The sequence below is a fragment of the Chelonia mydas genome, chromosome 6 (genome assembly GCF_015237465.2).
Source record: "Chelonia mydas isolate rCheMyd1 chromosome 6, rCheMyd1.pri.v2, whole genome shotgun sequence".
Taxonomy (NCBI): Eukaryota; Metazoa; Chordata; order Testudines; family Cheloniidae; genus Chelonia; species Chelonia mydas.
Window position 1 is genome coordinate 52546857 of NC_051246.2, and position 17544 is coordinate 52564400.

A 17544-nucleotide genomic window follows, 5' to 3' on the forward strand; every position below is an offset into this window, starting at 1 on the left:
TACAAAAATTCAAGATGGTCACACTGGGCACAATAATTCCTTCACTGGATCAAGGGGACTGGTTCACAGCCCTCGACCTACAGGATGCTTGTTTCCATATATCAATTCATCCAGCTCACAATCTGTCACAACCATTTTCAATATAGAGTTCTTCCTTTTGGTCTCTCCACAGCGCCGAGAGTCTTTTCCAAAACTCTAGCCGTGGTCGTGGCTCACCTCCACAAACATGGATCACGCTTTTCCCCTACCTGGATGATTTCCTCATCAAAGGCAACTCCTATGGTGAGACACTTCAAGCTACCATTTCACCATTTCCCTCTTTCACAGCCTAGGCCTCCAAATAAACATCTAAAAATCCACCCTGACACCTACACAACAGATCAAGTTCATCAGAGCTCATCTCGACTCAATCCAGAGCAGGGCCTCGGTCCCATAGCACAGATTCCTCGCTATCATGCAGCTCATACGCACGCTCTCTATTCGTCCCAGGACACACGCAAGAATCTGTCTACAGCTCCTTGGTCCCATGGCAGCCACCACCTTCATGGTCCAGTATGTCAGACTACATGTGAGACGTCTTCAGGGCTGGCTCAATTCCAATTTCAAAGCCAACAGACACACCTTAGGGATGCTGCTAACTCCTCCTCCCAGTGTTCTAGCTTCCCTACATTTGTGGACAAGACCAGAAAACCTCTGCATGGGGGTTTCCTTCCAGCAACGATCCCCAACGCTCATGCTCAACACAGACGCTTCCCTAATCGGCTGGGGAGTGCATCTAGGGGGGCACAAGGCTGGTAGTCTGCATCAGAGATGCACCTACACATAAATCTCTTTGAGCTCAGAGCAGTGAGGCAAGCATGCCTTCACTTTCTTCCCCTCATAAGATCCGAATAGATTTGTTCTTTAACAGACAACATAGCATGTATGTACTACATCAACAGATAAGGGGGAGCCCGATCACATTCCTTTTGCATGGAAGCCATCTGACTATGGAATTGGTGCATACAACATCAAATACAAATCATCACTTCCTACCTACTAGGCTGCCCCAACACTACTGCCGATGCATTTGGCAGACACTTCTCAACAGAACATGAATGGGAACTGCATCCCATAATACTTCAACAGTTCTTCTCCCTCTGGGGCACCCCGTCAGTAGACCTCTTTGCCACACCCCAGAATCAAAAATGTCAGCTGTTTCGTTCCAGAGCGGGACTCGGGACTGCATCCCTAGGAGCGTGGAACAACTCTCTCCTCTACGCCTTCCCACCAATCCCTCTGCTACACAGGGTTCTTCAGAAGATCATAGACGACAAGGCCCGGGTCATCCTTATTGCCCTGGCTTGGCCGAGACAGACGTGGTATCCTTACCTACTCCACATGTCCTCCCATCATGCACGGGCTCTCCCCAACAGGCCAGATCTCCTTTCCCAGGACAATGGACCAGTTCTTCACCCCCAGCTCCAAAAGCTCCACCTGACAGCCTGGTTCCTTCATGGTTCCAAACCCATGAACTAGCCTGTTCCGAGCAGATACATTCTCCTGCACAGTAGAAAAGACTCCACTTGTAAAACTTACCTGTAGAAGTGGAAGCGATTCGTCCTCTGGTGCTCAGGTAATCACTTAACGCCCAATACGGTGACCCTCCCTAACATTCTAGACTACCTCCTGAGACTAAAACAGGACGGACTTTCGCTCAGCTCCATCAAAGTATACCTGGCGGTGCTTACCACCTTCCACGACCTGTTAGGTTATTCTCTCTTTATCCACCCCACCATAAAATGATTTCTCACAGGCCTGCAAAATCTCTACCCTGAAATTTACCCAACGGCAGCTACATGGAATCTTAACCTCGTTCTTCACGCTGTCGTGAAACCTCCATTTGAGCCTTTGGGTACCTCCTCTCTTCTCCATATGTCCATGAAGGTAGCTTTCTTAGTTGCAATAACATCAGCAAGGAGAGTAGGTGAAATAAGTGCCCTGATGGCCCATCCTCCCTACACAATCTTCTCCAAAGACAAAGTCACTCTGAGACCACATCCTAAATTTCTCCCTAAGGTGGTATCCACCTTCAACCTTAATCAACCAATATACTTTTTATCCCTAATCTCACAAGACTCCACACGAGGCATCCCTGCATACTCTCGATGTCAGGCAAGCAATTGCCTTTTACTTAGACAGGCCTAAGCCATTTTGTAAATTTCCACAACTTTGTCTCCATCACCGAAAGATCGAAAGGTACGGCTGTCTCTAAACAACATCTGTCCAAGTGGATCTCTGACTGCATCAGATCCTCTTACTGTATTCAAAATATTCAACTGCCTGAAGGCATTAGAACTCATTCCACTTAAGCTATGTCAATATCTGTTGCCTTCCTATATAACGTACCCATTTCTGACATCTGTAGAGTGGCTACATGGTCATCTGAACACACGTTTGCCAAACACCATGCTATCATGCAAGAGACCACGGCAGACACCATAGTAGGCCATACAGTACTCTCTACAGTACTCACTGCTGCATCTCCAAAGTCCCACCGACCATAGTGGGTATTGCTACACATTCACCTGGAGTGGAGCACCCACAGGGACAGCACTTGAAGAAGAAGAAGAAGAAGAAGGGGAAGTTACTCACCTTGCAGTAACTGAAGTTCTTAGAAATGTGTGTCTCCACTCCCCACCTCCTCCCCTCTACTTTGGAGTACTAGTATAATCGCTCCACGGTAGAGAAGGAACTGAGGGGGGTGTGGGACGCAGGTGCTCAGAAAGATTCCAACGAGATGGGAGATACCAACGGAGCACCTGTGTCCCGACCAGGACCCACCAACACCTAGAGTGGGGCACCCACAGGGACACACATCTCAAAGAACTTCAGTTACTGCAAGGTGAGTAACTTCCCCTTACCTTTGCTAATCACTATGCTCTTATCCACACTGCAGCGTCTGACACCAGATGGGGTAGAGCTGTCTTGTCAACAGCCTTCTTGCCACATCCGAAGTCCCAACTATCCTAAGGGATATTGCTTTTCAGTCACCTGAAGTGGAGCACCCCCAGGGACATCTCTTTCTCGAAGAGGTTACTCACCCTGTGCAGTAACTGACATTCTTCGAGATGAGTGTCCCTGTGGGTGCTCCACTATCTGCCCTCCTCCCCTCTACTTTGGAATTTGTAACACACTCCGTTGTAGAGAAGGAACTGAGGCGCCCAGGCTGTGCACACGCTATTAGAACACTGACAGCTCGAGAGGCAGGCACAGCCCGTAGGATTACTGCTGTAGAAATCTCTGATCGAAGGGGCTGGGACGCACCTTACCCTGAAGTGGAGCACCCATGGGGACACTCATGTCAAACATCAGTTACTGGACAGGGTGAGTAACCTCCTCTTCAAGAGTGGATGCCAGATCTCCTGTTGCTGTGCTTCCGGCAGAAAGCTGATCTTCGAGTGCTGTCCCTGTGGGTGCTACACTTCAGGTGTCAGTGACTCCTGGCACTGTCAATCCGAGATTTACGGTAGTAATGTCTGTGCGCGTCACACGTGCGCAGTAGGTGTCTTGCGGTGCCATTGGTGTCGCATCTAGCGCATGCAGGACCCGAGCGCTCCAGTTCCTTCTCAACCATCCTTGGCTGAAGACAGAGCTTAGGGGCAGAGTCCATTATTCTTGCCATTGTTCTCTTTTAAAAAAAGAGAGCAGTTTAAACAGTCTTTAAAAAGTTATAGTTAGTGTTGGTGCTAGTTTTAGGGGAAAAAAAGTTTACTTAACCAGTTTACCCTCCCCTCACCGGGGTCAGTTAACATCAGAGCTTTAAAGCTCCCCAGGCTTTAAGTGATGCAACTCTTGCCGTGAAGCAATACCTGTTTCGGACGGACACTCTGTGTTTCCGATGTCTTGGGGAGATGCATATCCTGCAAAAATGCGCCCACTGCAGTAATCTGAAAGTGAGATCCTGGCGTGACCAAGATCTCCACTTGAAAATGGAGTGGAGAAATCTCTCCAACCAAAGCCAGACCAACAGACCTTCCTCTGGCACCACCCCGCAGGAACAAGAAACGTGCTTTCCTCTAAAAGACCGAGAAAGAGGGTGCAGACGTCTCCGCAGAGAGCACTGCGGAAACATAGGCAGTCTCCTGCTAGGTCGCTATCCCCGATGCTGACACAGGCTTGAGTGAGCACCTACGATGCTCCGGGCACTTCCAGCACTGCCAAGTCCCAAGCAAAGAAGACTGAGTTGGCCAGATGGCAAAATGCCTCCTCCATGGCACCGAACTCACCCTTAAGGGACCCGGTACTGAGTGTCTCCTCAGGCCCTAAGCCTCTGCCTTGGCACCGACACTGCAGTTGGCACTGGCTAATAAAACAGAGTTGGCACTGACCGCACCAAATACATCAACACCACATCTGAGGGCACCAACAAGAGCGTCCCCATTGGCGCCAATGGCACTGACATCAAAACTGCAACAGAGAGACTTGGCTGTGTCATTGGCACCGCAGTCCCCACTACTCAGTACCGAGGGCTCTCCTGTAAATTAGAGGAGATCCCCATACTTCTCATGGCGCGGCACACTTGTCCGATGATGATGTGTAGGAACCATGCACTTTCTCACTGCACCACTCATCACTGAAAGACTGACAACCAACCTGGAGCCAGATGGGTCATAAATACCCTTATCAGCTGGCTCAACCGTGGTACAGACTACTGTGGACATATATCCATCAATGGCCTTCCCAATGCAGTGGGCACATTGGGAACTGTGGGCAACTTACTGGGGTCTCCACTCCAGGCTACCCATGGCTCACAGAGGTGAGATGAGGTCTTATCCAATGTCTCCCACTCCACAGCCAACAGAGGCTCAGGGTGTTGGGGATAACACAAACAGCCACTGATGAGGAAGTGACATTTCCTGCTTACAATTCTTCCTCCTCCCCGGATGAGGTAATCATGCTGCTACCACCTACCTTGGCGGATGACATCAAACAGTTCCAGGAACTCTTTAAGTGGGTCAGCCAAAGCCAGGACATCCTGTTGGAGGAAGTGCATACAAACCAACACAAGCTGGTACAAATCTTGTAACCTACATCTATTTCCAAAATCACTCTGCCCATCGATGATGTGATCTTAGAACCAGCAGAGACAGTCTGGCAGATACCGGCCTCAATTCCACTGACATGCGGAAGGGTGGATAGAAAGTATTATGTTCCCACCAAAGGGGCGGATTTCCTCATCTCACACCCAACTCTTTGGTGTTCTATGCTGCTAATCAATGTGGCAAACTACAGTTTTGATCGACCCCACGTGACAAAGAACACAAGAGGCTAGATCTCTTTGGACAAAAAATGTAGTCCTCGGTGACATTACAATTCTGAGTCTCCACCTACTCAGTCTTGCTGGCAAAATACAGTTATGATAATTATGGGAAACTCTGCTCGTTCACAGCAGAGCTCCCCAAGGAGAAACAGTCACAATTCCAAGACATTGTAAATGAGGGCCAACTCCTAGCTAAAAGAGTCCTTCAAGCGTCTTTGGACGTCTCTTTTCAAAGAGAACTCCAAACCCAGGTTGAGGACCTACCTTTTGACTAAGAGAAGCTCTTTTCAAACAAGACAGACGAGGTGCTCCACTCACCCTTCGCACTTTGGAGATCTACACTCCACCTGCGAAGAGAAGACTATACCATTCAATCAGTCAAGGCTCCAGGGCTGACGCCTAACCGTATTTTCCTCTACGACTCAAATGAACCTGAAGTCCCTCCTGTCTTCTGAGGGACACTGCTCTACAGTCACCTGAAGTGGTGCGTGTGTTAGATGCGGACACAACGGCACCGTGAGATGCCAACTGTGCACATGTGACCTGCACAGACGCTGCTACCATAAGTCACTGATGGGCGCCAGGATGCACCGACACCTGAAATGGAGCACTCACAGGAGGACACATCTTGAAGAACCTCTGTTACTGCATAAGATGAGTAACCTTCTGTTATGCTCCTAAGTGCTATAGTTGTGATGCAGGTCATCTGTGTTTTATTTCTGGGAAAGTCACTTGACTTCCCTTCCTTCTACAGCTTCACAACCATAAAATTAGTAAAACAAAACTTAAGTAGATGTGTATTGTAAATTGTTTTTAAAACTCTGACATCAAATCTGCAAAGGAGTCAATAAATGACCAAACATCTTTCAAGTGGAAGGGGCAGGACAGCTTGAAAAACATATTTGTCTTAAATTTTTGTAAAAGACTATTATATCAGTTGGTTTACTTTGTTTCACCGTTCTTTGGGTAGAATTAGTTTCACTGTTCCCTTGCCTGGATCGTTTCACCCTGGCTGGAAAGACTCTTGTGTATCAGGAGGTGTACAAAGAAACATGTTTTTAAAAATTGGGACATAAAATCATAGAAATGTAGAGTTCATCCCCCCTGTGCTGAGGCAAGACCAAGTAAACCTAGACGATCCATGCCAGGTGTTTGTCAAACCTGTTATAAACCTCCAGTGATGGGGATTCACAACCTCTCTTGGAAGCCTATTCTAGTACTTAGCTACGTTTACAGTGAGAAATTTTTTTCTAATATCTAAACTACATCTTCCTGGATGCAGACTAGGCCCATTACTTCAGTGGACATGGAGAACAGTTGATCGCCCTCTTTATAATAGTCCTTAACGTATTTGAGGACTGTTATGTTCCCCCTCAGGCTTCTTTTTTGAAGACTAAACATGCTCAGTTTTTTAAAACTTTCCTCATAGGTTAGGTGTTTCTAAGCCTTTTATCATTTTTGTTGTTCTCCTCTGGACTCTCCAATTTATCCACATCTTTTCTAAAGTGTGGTGCCCAGAATTTCACACTGAACGCCAGCTGAGGCCCCACCAGTGCCAAGTTCAGCAGGACCATTACCTCCTGTGTCTTACACACCTGTATTAATGCACCTCAAAATATTAGGCTTTTTCACAACTGCATCAATTGTTGACTCATTAGATGAGAGACCCTATAATCTCTCAATCTTTTTCAGCAGTACTACCACATAGCCAGTTCTTCTCTATTTTGTATTTTTCTTTCCTAAGTGTAGTACTTTGCACTTGTTTTCAGTGAATCCTCTAATTTTGTTTTGAATTCAGATATAATATTCAAGTAGTAGAAACTTGGAATATTGTAGGTTTAAAAACATGTGCAACACATAAATCCCTACCACATTTCATAATTGAAGTTGTGTTCTAGCAAACCCATGTATGGTATATTTGTCTACAGTGAGCAAGGGGCATGCCAGGGCCCAGGGTGTCTCTTTGGTCTAGCTGACCAAGATCACTGTCCCCTTCTGTGTAGGTGTTGAGCCCAACTCTGGGAGGCGTTTACCCACAAACCAAGACCCTTCTCAGTACAGCAGCTGCCCTCCTGCCTTGTGCTAACAGGGCTTGCATGCACCTGCAGAGGGGCTATGCTTTGTGAGGCAAGTGTCTGCTCAAAACAAAACCCCCTGAGAATTTTCACCTCCTTTGCCGTTTGCTGTGGGGTGAAAGTGAGATAGGCATCCCTCCAGGTGTGTTTTCTCCCAGCCAGCCCAAGCAGCCAGAGCTTCCCTTCCCCCTTGCTTGCAGTTGGGGAGCATAGCTCCGTATAGGGTTTCCTGATGCATATCCTGCTTCTCCTTCCCTATGGTCCAGGATTTGAGGAATCCCTCCCCTAGAGCTCAAACTACTGCTGTTATCCCTAGCTCCTTGACTTTGCTGCCTCCCTCCCCCCCATAGGCTCAGGATTGGAGAAGGAAGGAACCCCTCTCACTAGATCAAGCTGATGGGCTCCTGTAACCTTGACCCTCCCCTAGGCTTGGGAAAGGGCAGCATCTCCCTTCTGATCCAGGAACCCAAGCGGCTGCTCTCAGTCCCGGCTCCCTCTCTGCTTCTGGTGGAGCAGTGGGGCCATAGGACGGCACCTGGGTCTGGAAGACACAGACAAAGGGAATGCAGTAGATCTAATTTACCTTGATTTTAGTAAGGCATTTGATACAGTTCCACATGGAGAATTATTAACTAAATTGGAAAAGATGGGGGTCAATATGAAAATTGAAAGGTGGATAAGGAATTGGTTAAAGGGGAGACTACAGCGGGTCATACTGAAAGGTGAACTTTCAGACTGGAAGGAGGTTACTAGTGGAGTTCCTCAGGGATCAGTTTTGGGACCAATCTTATTTAATCTTTTTATTACTGACCTTGGCACAAAAAGCGGGAATGTGCTAATAAAGTTTGCGGATGACACAAAGCTGGGAGGTATTGCCAATACAGAGAAAGACCGGGATATCCTACAGGAAGATCTGGATGACCTTGTAAACTGGAGTAATAGTAATAGGATGAAATTTAATAGTGAAAAGTGCAGGGTCATGCATTTAGGGATTAAAACAAGAATTTCTGTTATAAACTGGGAACACATTACTTGGAAGTAACAGAGGAGGAGAAGGACCTCAGACTACTGGTCGATCACAGGATGGCTATGAGCTGCCAGTGTGATATGGCTGTCAAAAAAAGCTAATGCGGTCTTGGGATGCATCAGGCAAGGTTATACAAGGCACTGGTGAGACCTCATCTGGAATACTGTGTGCAGTTCTGGTTTCCCATGTTTAAGAAGGATGATTCAAACTAGAACAGGTACAGAGAAGGGCTACTAGGATGATCTGAGGAATGGAAAACCTGTCTTATGAAAAGAGACTCTTAAGAGCTTGGCTTGTTTAGCCTAACTAAAAGAAGGCTGAGAGGAGATATGATTGCTATCTATAAATATATCAGAGGGATAAATACCATGGAGGGGGAAGAATTATTTAAGATCAATACCAACGTGAACACGAACAAATGGATATAAACTGGCCATCACAAAGTTTAGACTTGAAATTAGACAAAGGTTTCTCACCATCAGAGGAGTGAAGTTCTGGAACAGCCTTCCAGGGGAAGCAGTGGGGGCAAACGACATATCTGGCTTCAAGACAAAGCTTGATAAGTTTATGGAGGAGATGATATGATGGGATAGCCTAATTTTGGCAATTAATTGATCTTCGACTACTAGCGGAAGATATGCCCAATGGCCTGTGATGGGATGTTAGATGGAGTGGAATCTGAGTTACTACAGAGAATTCTTTCCTGGGTGTCTGGCTGGTGCGTCTTGCTCACATGCTCAGGGTTTAGCTGATCGCCATATTTGGGGTCGGGAAGGAATTTTCCCCCAGGGCAGATTGGCAGAGACCCTGGGGGTTTTTTGCCTTCCCCTGCAGTGTGAGGCACGGGTCACTTGCTGGAGGATTCTCTGCACCTTGAAGTCTTTAAACCACGATTTGAGGACTTCAGTAGCTCAGACATAAGTTAGAGGTTTGTTACAGGAGTTGCTGGGTGAGATTCCATGGCCTGCATTGTGCAGGAGGTCAGACTAGGTGATCATAATGGTCCCTTCTGACTTTAGTCTATGATTCTAGGTCAGCCCCCAGGTAGGCAGTTCCTCCTTATAGTGTCCTCTGAGTTAATGTATAAAACACCTGCATTTTATGGGAACTATAGCATCTACTTTTTAAAGTAATTATCCACTTAAGCCATCTATGTTAGTTATAAATGCAATTTAACATCTGAAAGAGCCTGTATCCCGTGATCTGCCAGTTCTATGCTGCCAGTGAGCAGCATATAGACCAGTTTGTGGACTTTAAAATGTTTGCTATCTTTTCTGCATTTATTGTTTATTTGGGTGGTATTTCTTATATTCTAGAAAGTGGGTGATTGTATAAATCAAACTTTTCAATAGGGTAGTGATCATTTTATGAGTTGTTGCCTATTCTTGCACTTGTGAAATAGTGGTGTAACTTATAAAAAATATTTAATGCTCCTTATTTTTTCCCTTGTATTTCTAAACTTCTTGATCTTTATTCTGTGCTAATTCTACATTCAAAGAGCTGCCCCGAGTAAAAAAAAAAAAAAAAAAAACCACCTCTCACATGCACCTTGTATGTTTCTTAATCTGCTCCTTTCTCACCCCTTCTCCCCTCCCTGCTTGTGTGTGATGTAAATTTTTTAAAACTTCCGGACTTTTTTGTGAATCAGGGTCTAGCTGTGCAAACTGTTACAGCTGGAGGGCAAAAATGGGAGCGAGGTAATGCTTCAACGTGCTCCATACAGAAAGCTGGATGCTCTCACACCTTCCCTTGTGTTTACTTTTTCTCCTCATAATACAATAAGAGGACATTCAACTAAATTTAAAGGGACTTAAAAGGCATCTTTTTAGATTCCGCTTGGCGTAAGGGCGATGAGGCCCTTACCCTCCCTGATCTAGTGCTCCTAAAGTGGGCCCGAGCATTCTGCACTCCCTCTTCTAAATAATAATCCTTTGTGTTGCTCTTGACCATCGAAGAGTATTCATATACACCAGGTACCTAATTTTAAACAGCAGCGCACTATGTAACTAGTACTTGCACCTGTACACAGAAAAGGCAATATCAGCTCTGTAGGGAATTCAGTACCTCTGCCTAACAGGTTCAGCCCTGCTGTCCTCTCCCTCTTCACGCCATAGCCGGGGTAGCGCTACAGCTGCCCCGTGTCCCTTAACTGGTAGGGTGTGTATGTCTACACTGCCCTTAGAGTTGGACAACCAGGCCTGGCCTGTGCCAGCCGGCGGGCTCAGGGGCTGTTTAACGGGTCTGGATGTTCGGGCTCCGGCTGCAGCGTGAGCTCTGGGGCCCTCCTACCGCGCAGGGTCCTAGAGCCCGGATCTTTGCGCTGTAATTAAACAGCAGCCCCTTAGCCCGAGCTGGGGCCAGGCCGGGGTTTTAAATGCTGTGTCCACCTCTCCCGACACAGCCTAGAAACTGCGGCGTGGAGCTGCCTCCCCGCTGCCGCAGCGGGATTCCCAGCGTGGGCCGCGCCCCCTCTCTCTGGCTGCCCTCCCGGTGCTTCCTGTGCTGCCGGCTGTTTGCCCCTCCTGCGCCTTCCGTGCTCCCGCCCCGACACCGCCCATCCCCCCCTCTCGCCCCGCCCCCTCCAGCCCCGCGAGCCGCCGCCGGGAGGCGCTGCCCAGTGCGGGCGGACTCCGGGCAGAGCCGTCAGCAGAAGTTACCGCGCATGCTCCGCTCGCCGCGCCGCCTCCCCCCCCTCGCCGAGTCCTTCCTCCCCGGGCCGCCCGCCTCCCAGCCAGCCACGTGGGGACGGAGCCGCGCTGCCGGAGGCCGGCTCGCTGCTGGGGCCGCAGCTGCGGAGCAGTCGCCTCCGCGACCCGGGGTGTCTCCCGCGGCCCCGCCGCCGGGCTCGGTGAGGTGCGTGCGATGGACGTAGCCGGGAGGGCCCCCGAGCCCTGTTGTCAGCGATGGTTTGTCATGTGGTGGGGCGTGGGCAGGGGGGCTGCGGAGTTGGGAGGTGTGGGTGCGTTTGCCCCCGGAGCCGTTTTTTCCTCCTCCTGTCGGCTGGAGTTTTGGAAATGAAAATGTGAGAAGTTTCTGCCATGTGGCTCACATCAGTTAGCCTGGCGGCCATGATCTGTGCGTGTGATGTACTTCACCGCCCAGCCCTTTAGATCCTCCTTCCCCCAACGCTTTCACAAGCCTCTTTATTTTCCTGGCGCCCCCACCCCATGCTTCTCCGGTCTCTTTCTCCCTTCCTGCTCCGGGGATGCTCCGTTTTCCTGTTTTCCCTGTCAATCTTGGTCTTTTCTTTCTCCCCTTTCCCACACTCATTCCTCCGAACCAGCCCCAGTCCCATGTCAAACTCGGGATACTCCTAAATTCATTCCTATTCAGCTTCCCTTGCTCCTTTCCCCCCCCCTGCTTTAGGTGCGGATCAGAGGGCCTGTGTCGTTTTGCAGTCACAATAGTTGTTGTGTCGTTGGACACCTGGCATCTTGTTTTTGTTTTGTTTTCTGAAGAAAATATTCTGGTTTTATGGAGGTGTTTAGTCACCTTGGAATATGAAAGTTTTACAGCAGGGAGCAGCCCAAACAGGCAGAGGATGGACTAGGTTGGGGTTCTCAAACGGGGTCATGACTTTTCAGGGTGTCATGTGGTTATTACATGGGGGGTCACGAGCTGTCAGCCTCCACCCCAAACCCTGCTTTGTCTCCAGCATTTATAATAGTGTTAAATATAAAAAACATGTTTTTAATTTATAAGTGTGGGGGGCTGGAGTCACACTCAGGCTTGCTATGTGAAAGCGGTCACCAATACAAAAGTTTGAGAACCACTGGACTAGGTGATCAAATAGCCCTTTTCTGTCACTTCTGCTTCAGAGAAGCTTGTAAGAATCATAGAATCATAGAATATCAGGGTTGGAAGGGACCCCAGGAGGTCATCTAGTCCAACCCCCTGCTCAAAGCAGGACCAATCCCCAATTAAATCATCCCAGCCAGGGCTTTGTCAAGCCTGACCTTAAAAACATCTAAGGAAGGAGATTCTACCACCTCCCTAGGTAACGCATTCCAGTGTTTCACCACCCGCCTAATGAAAAAGTTTTTCCTAATATCCAACCTAAACCTCCCCCACTGCAACTTGAGACCATTACTCCTTGTCCTGTCCTCTTCTACCACTGAGAATAGTCTAGAACCATCCTCTTTGGAACCACCTCTCAGGTAGTTGAAAGCAGCTATCAAATCCCCCCTCATTCTTCTCTTCTGCAGACTAAATAATCCCAGTTCCCTCAGCCTCTTCTCATAAGTAAGTCATGTGTTCCAGACCCCTGATCATTTTTGTTGCCCTTCGCTGGACTCTCTCCAATTTATCCACATCCTTCTTGTAGTGTGGGGCCCAAAACTGGACACAGTACTCCAGATGAGGCCTCACCAATGTCAAATAGAGGGGAACGATCACGTCCCTCGATCTGCTGGCTATGCCCCTACTTATACATCCCAAAATGCCATTGACCTTCTTGGCAGCAAGGGCACACTGTTGACTCACATCCAGCTTCTCGTCCACTGTAACCCCTAGGTCCTTTTCCGCAGAACTGCTGCCTAGCCATTCGGTCCCTAGTCTGTAGCGGTGCATTGGGTTCTTCCGTCCTGCGTGCAGGACCCTGCACTTATCCTTATTGAACCTCATCAGATTTCTTTTGGCCAAATCCTCCAATTTGTCTAGGTCCCTCTGTATCCTATCCCTGCCCTCCAACGTATCTACCACTTCTTCTAGTTTAGTATCATCTGCAAATTTGCTGAGAGTGCAATCCACACCATCCTCCAGATCATTTATGAAGATATTGAACAAAACCGGCCCCAGGACCGACCCTTGGGGCACTCCACTTGATACCGGCTGCCAACTAGACATGTAGCCATTGATCACTACCCGTTGAGCCCGACAATCTAGCCAACTTTCTACCCACCTTATAGTGTTCATCCAGCCCATACTTCTTTAACTTGCTGACAAGAATACTGTGGGAGACCGTGTCAAAAGCTTTGCTAAAGTCACGAAACAATACATCCACTGCTTTCCCTTCATCCACAGAACCAGTAATCTCACCATAGAAGGCGATTAGATTAGTCAGGCATGACCTTCCCTTGGTGAATCCATGCTGGCTGTTCCTGATCACTTTCCTCTCGTGTAAGTGCTTCAGGATTGATTCCTTGAGGACCTGCTCCATGATTTTTCCAGGGACTGAGGTGAGGCTGACTGGCCTGTAGTTCCCAGGATCCTCCTTCTTCCCTTTTTTAAAGATTGGCACTACATTAGCCTTTTTCCAGTCATCTGGGACTTCCCCCATTCGCCACTAGTTTTCAAAGATAATGGCCAATGGCTCTGCAATCACAGCCGCCAATTCCTTTAGTACTCTTGGATGCAACGCGTCCGGCCTCATGGGCTTGTGCAAGTCCAGCTTTTCTAAATAGTCCCTAACCGCCTCTTTCTCCACAGAGGGTTGGCCACCTACTCCCCATGCTGTGATGCCCAGCGCAGCAGTCTGGGAACTGACCTTGTTCGTGAAGACAGAGGCAAAAAAAGCATTGAGTACATTAGCTTTTTCCACATCCTCTGTCACTAGGTTGCCTCCCTCATTCAGTAAGGGGCCCACACTTTCCTTGGCTTTCTTCCTGTTGCCAACATACCTGAAGAAACCCTTCTTGTTACTCTTAACATCTCTTGCTAGCTGCAGCTCCAGGTGTGATTTGGCCCTCCTGGTTTCATTCCTACATGCCCGAGCAATATTTTTATACTCTTCCCTGGTCATTTGTCCAATCTTCCACTTCTTGTAAGCTTCTTTTTTATGTTTAAGATCCGCAAGGATTTCACCGTTAAGCCGAGCTGGTCACCTGCCATATTTACTATTCTTTCGACACATCGGGATGGTTTGTCCCTGTAACCTCAATAGGGATTCCTTGAAATACAGCCAGCTCTCCTGGACTCCTTTCCCCTTCATGTTATTCCCCCAGGGGATCCTACCCATCAGTTCCCTGTGGGAGTCGAAGTCTGCTTTCCTGAAGTCCAGGGTCCGTATTCTGCTGCTTACCTTTCTTCCCTGTGTCAGGATCCTGAACTCAACCAACTCATGGTCACTGTCTCCCAGATTCCCATCCACTTTTGCTTCCCCCAGTAATTCTTCCCGGTTTGTGAGCAGCAGGTCAAGAAAAGCTCCCCCCCAATAAGGATCTGATGTGTGTGTACGCTTGGAGAACAAAAAGGATACAATCTTTACAATTTTGGGCAGACACAATGGGTCTGGGAACCTTTTTGCAGCCCATCAAAACAATGTGTTGCCTATTGGCTGAACTACCTCAGTGCTGCTCTTCATTGGAGTTAATAATCCTTTAGCTCACTGACTAGAGGTCTAAGTTTCAGAAATGAACATGCAAGAACTTTCGTCCATCTGGATATGATCAGCTGACAGTCATGGTCTGTGTGTGTGTATGTGACTACACATAGTTAAAGCATGGAGTAAATATTAAGCCATTGCTTATTACGCTGTCCTGCAATAGTGTTCAAAAAGCACTGCTAAACTAATGGTTGGCGACGGGGCAAGTCCAGCATCTCAAAAAACATTAGAGCTGTATACCATTGGAAATGAAATCTCCGTTTTTCCAGCGGCATACTGCATAGATTTTAGTCTTGTCACCCAATGAAGTACCTAAACATAAAATGACTGTTTGATTATGCTCTTCATCCTTCCCTGTACTTCCCAAAATATTACTGAAGCTACTCTTTTGGTAACCTCAGGAACCAGAAAGTGATTCTGGGAGTCTAATACAACTTTAATAGCCATTTCCTCTTTGAGAACTTGGAATCCTGCTTTTCACTGGAGTAAATCCTTAATCTGTAACTAGTGCTTTGTGAAATAACAGCTGCTTAAATCTTGTGATGAGAGTGGAGGAGAAAAAAGCAATATGGTAATCAGAATAAGGTGATTGTAAGATCTAATATTTTATTATCTTAGTAACTTCGCTGGAACAATACAAAAACATCCAGTACTGTGAACTTAAGGGTTGGGCAATTGGAAGGAAGAAGGTGCTGCCTTGCTCGTTAAAGATAGCTATTTACAAATGAAACCCAGTGTTGGAAAAATGCTGTCTGCTTTTTAATTGTATGACAAACCCTTCTGAGTTATTGCACTGTGTTAAATGTTTCTTTAACATCATTCTAATGTAAACAGTTTCCCCCAGAAATTGTCAAATTGCTTTTTTTAAAATCAGATACTTAAAAAACAACAAAAACATCAAATCTGTGATTGTGTTGGAAGGTAGTGTCAGAATGAAAAAAGCAAAGAATATCTGATGTAAAAATCTCAGCCATCTCATGAAAGCTTTGGGCATCTTATGTTCTTGGGACCACTGTACATCCTAAACTGAAACACGCTGTTGTAGGTCTGAAACTGGCTAACTTTTGAAAAAAATTTTCAGGCATTTTCAGTAACCATGCAGCGCAAGAAGGTAGACAATCGCATTCGAGTGCTAATTGAGAATGGAGTGGCTGAGCGACACAGAACACTTTTTGTTCTAGTTGGAGACCATGGCAAGGATCAGGTAACTATCAGCCTAGGACCAGATATTTTCAGTGGCTCTTTTTAGTTAATGTACAGTCTGAGTCTAGAGCAGTGGTTCTTAACCCACAGTCCAATCAGCACAGAGCTCTGGCCTATGTGACATCCTCAGAGCCATACAGGTAATATATATAGTGTGTGGATGTGGCCCACATAACACATGGAGAGCTGAATACATGGCCCACAATGGTAAATAGGTAGAGGTATAAATAATTTGCACCTTTCATAAGGAAAGAAACTAATTTCTAGAGTAGCGGAGATGAGAATCTTATCTGACAAGTAGACATTGTGTAATTGAGTTAGTATAGTTACAGAAAAACTTCTCTAAAAATGAACAGTATACTATGTGTTGTACCTAATAAGGATGTAAATGCTGTAGAGTGTGATATTTATGTTCGGACAAACTGTGAAATAATAGAAACAAGGAACATCAATAATGCTTGGAAGGATGTAAATATTAAGCATCATTTGCTATTTTAAAAAAGCTCAGGAAAGATTAAATAAAGCAGGTAAAATAAAGAAGAATCTGAACTCTTTCTAAAGGAAAAAGACTCTACTCCCTAACAAGGCTGGTGAGAGTTTCCCCTTCATTTAATTTAAAGTGGTAAAATTATCCTAATGTTCTCCTACAAATTGTCACTTTTGTGACTCAAGCCAGGTGTTATCTATCCAGTTACCTTGCAAGGGTCACCACAGTAGAAATCCTGCTGGAGTAATTTGTAGAGGCAACATTGTATGGAAGACTTTGCCCATACATCTTCCCCTTTGGGCTCTCAGTGGATGTTCTAGTGAGAGAGAATGGCGAGCACTGCCCAAATTCAGACACCCCCATCTACTATATAGGGGTGGAATGTGCTGCCTCTGCAATGCTGCTGTCATGTGCTGATGCAGGTTTCAAGAGACATGGGGAAAAGTTACCTTTGTTTAAAAGTCTGCCTGTGCAATAGATGGTGAAGGCCTTGTGTAAACGCAAAAGTTGTATTGTTTTAAATATGCTGCTACTATGCTATACTAATATAATTCAGGTGGTGCAGACCATCTCCGCAGTATAGACTCATTTATAGCTTATTCCTGTAGAGAAAGGAGAATAAACCATACCAGTATAAAACACCTTTATAGTGATACAACCCCTAATGTGGATGCAGTTATACTGGTATAACTCAACTGATTAAAAAAAATGGCACCCCTGATTGACAGCTTGTACACACCGTTTGTACACCAGGCCTAAATAAGTGGTTACAAACAAGTTATTTGGAAAGAGACACCAGTTTGTCTAGTAACTAGTTACCCATCCTTTCCTCCTTTATGTAGCGTGTAGCTAGACATTCAGCATACGTACAAACCTTGTGATGTTTGAGATTCATCTGCTTTGTACGCAGAATGCTTTTTTTCTATGTCAGCTATGTTTTTAAAATATGGCAAAGTGGAACTATATAGGAAGGAATAATTGAAGCAAAAATTGGTAGCCCTCACTTTGCACAGTTCTGCTTTAATGGCTTGATGGGTTTGCACTGTCCATCCAGACTTTAGAAAGGATCCCCTTTCCCAGCAGTTCTGCTCCAGGTTATAATTTGTAGCATGTCTTATATGGGGTTCA

The 17544-nt window shown here is 46.5% G+C and overlaps 1 protein-coding gene across 3 annotated transcripts in view; it reads left to right on the top strand.

Annotated features, from left to right (window-relative positions):
* Positions 1 to 10810: 10810 nt before the first annotated feature.
* Positions 10811 to 17544, top strand: part of NAT10 (N-acetyltransferase 10) — a 42280-nt gene continuing 35546 nt past the window's right edge. The window contains exons 1-2 of one of the 3 annotated variants that reach the window (XM_037900009.2): positions 10811 to 11257; positions 15808 to 15930. In XM_037900009.2, the coding sequence (XP_037755937.1) occupies positions 15823 to 15930 (108 nt within the window). In that variant the 5' untranslated portion in view covers positions 10811 to 11257; positions 15808 to 15822. Of the gene's footprint in view, positions 11311 to 15807; positions 15931 to 17544 lie in introns of all 3 variants that reach the window. The other 2 variants (XM_043548295.1, XM_043548296.1) reach the window with 2 other exon arrangements.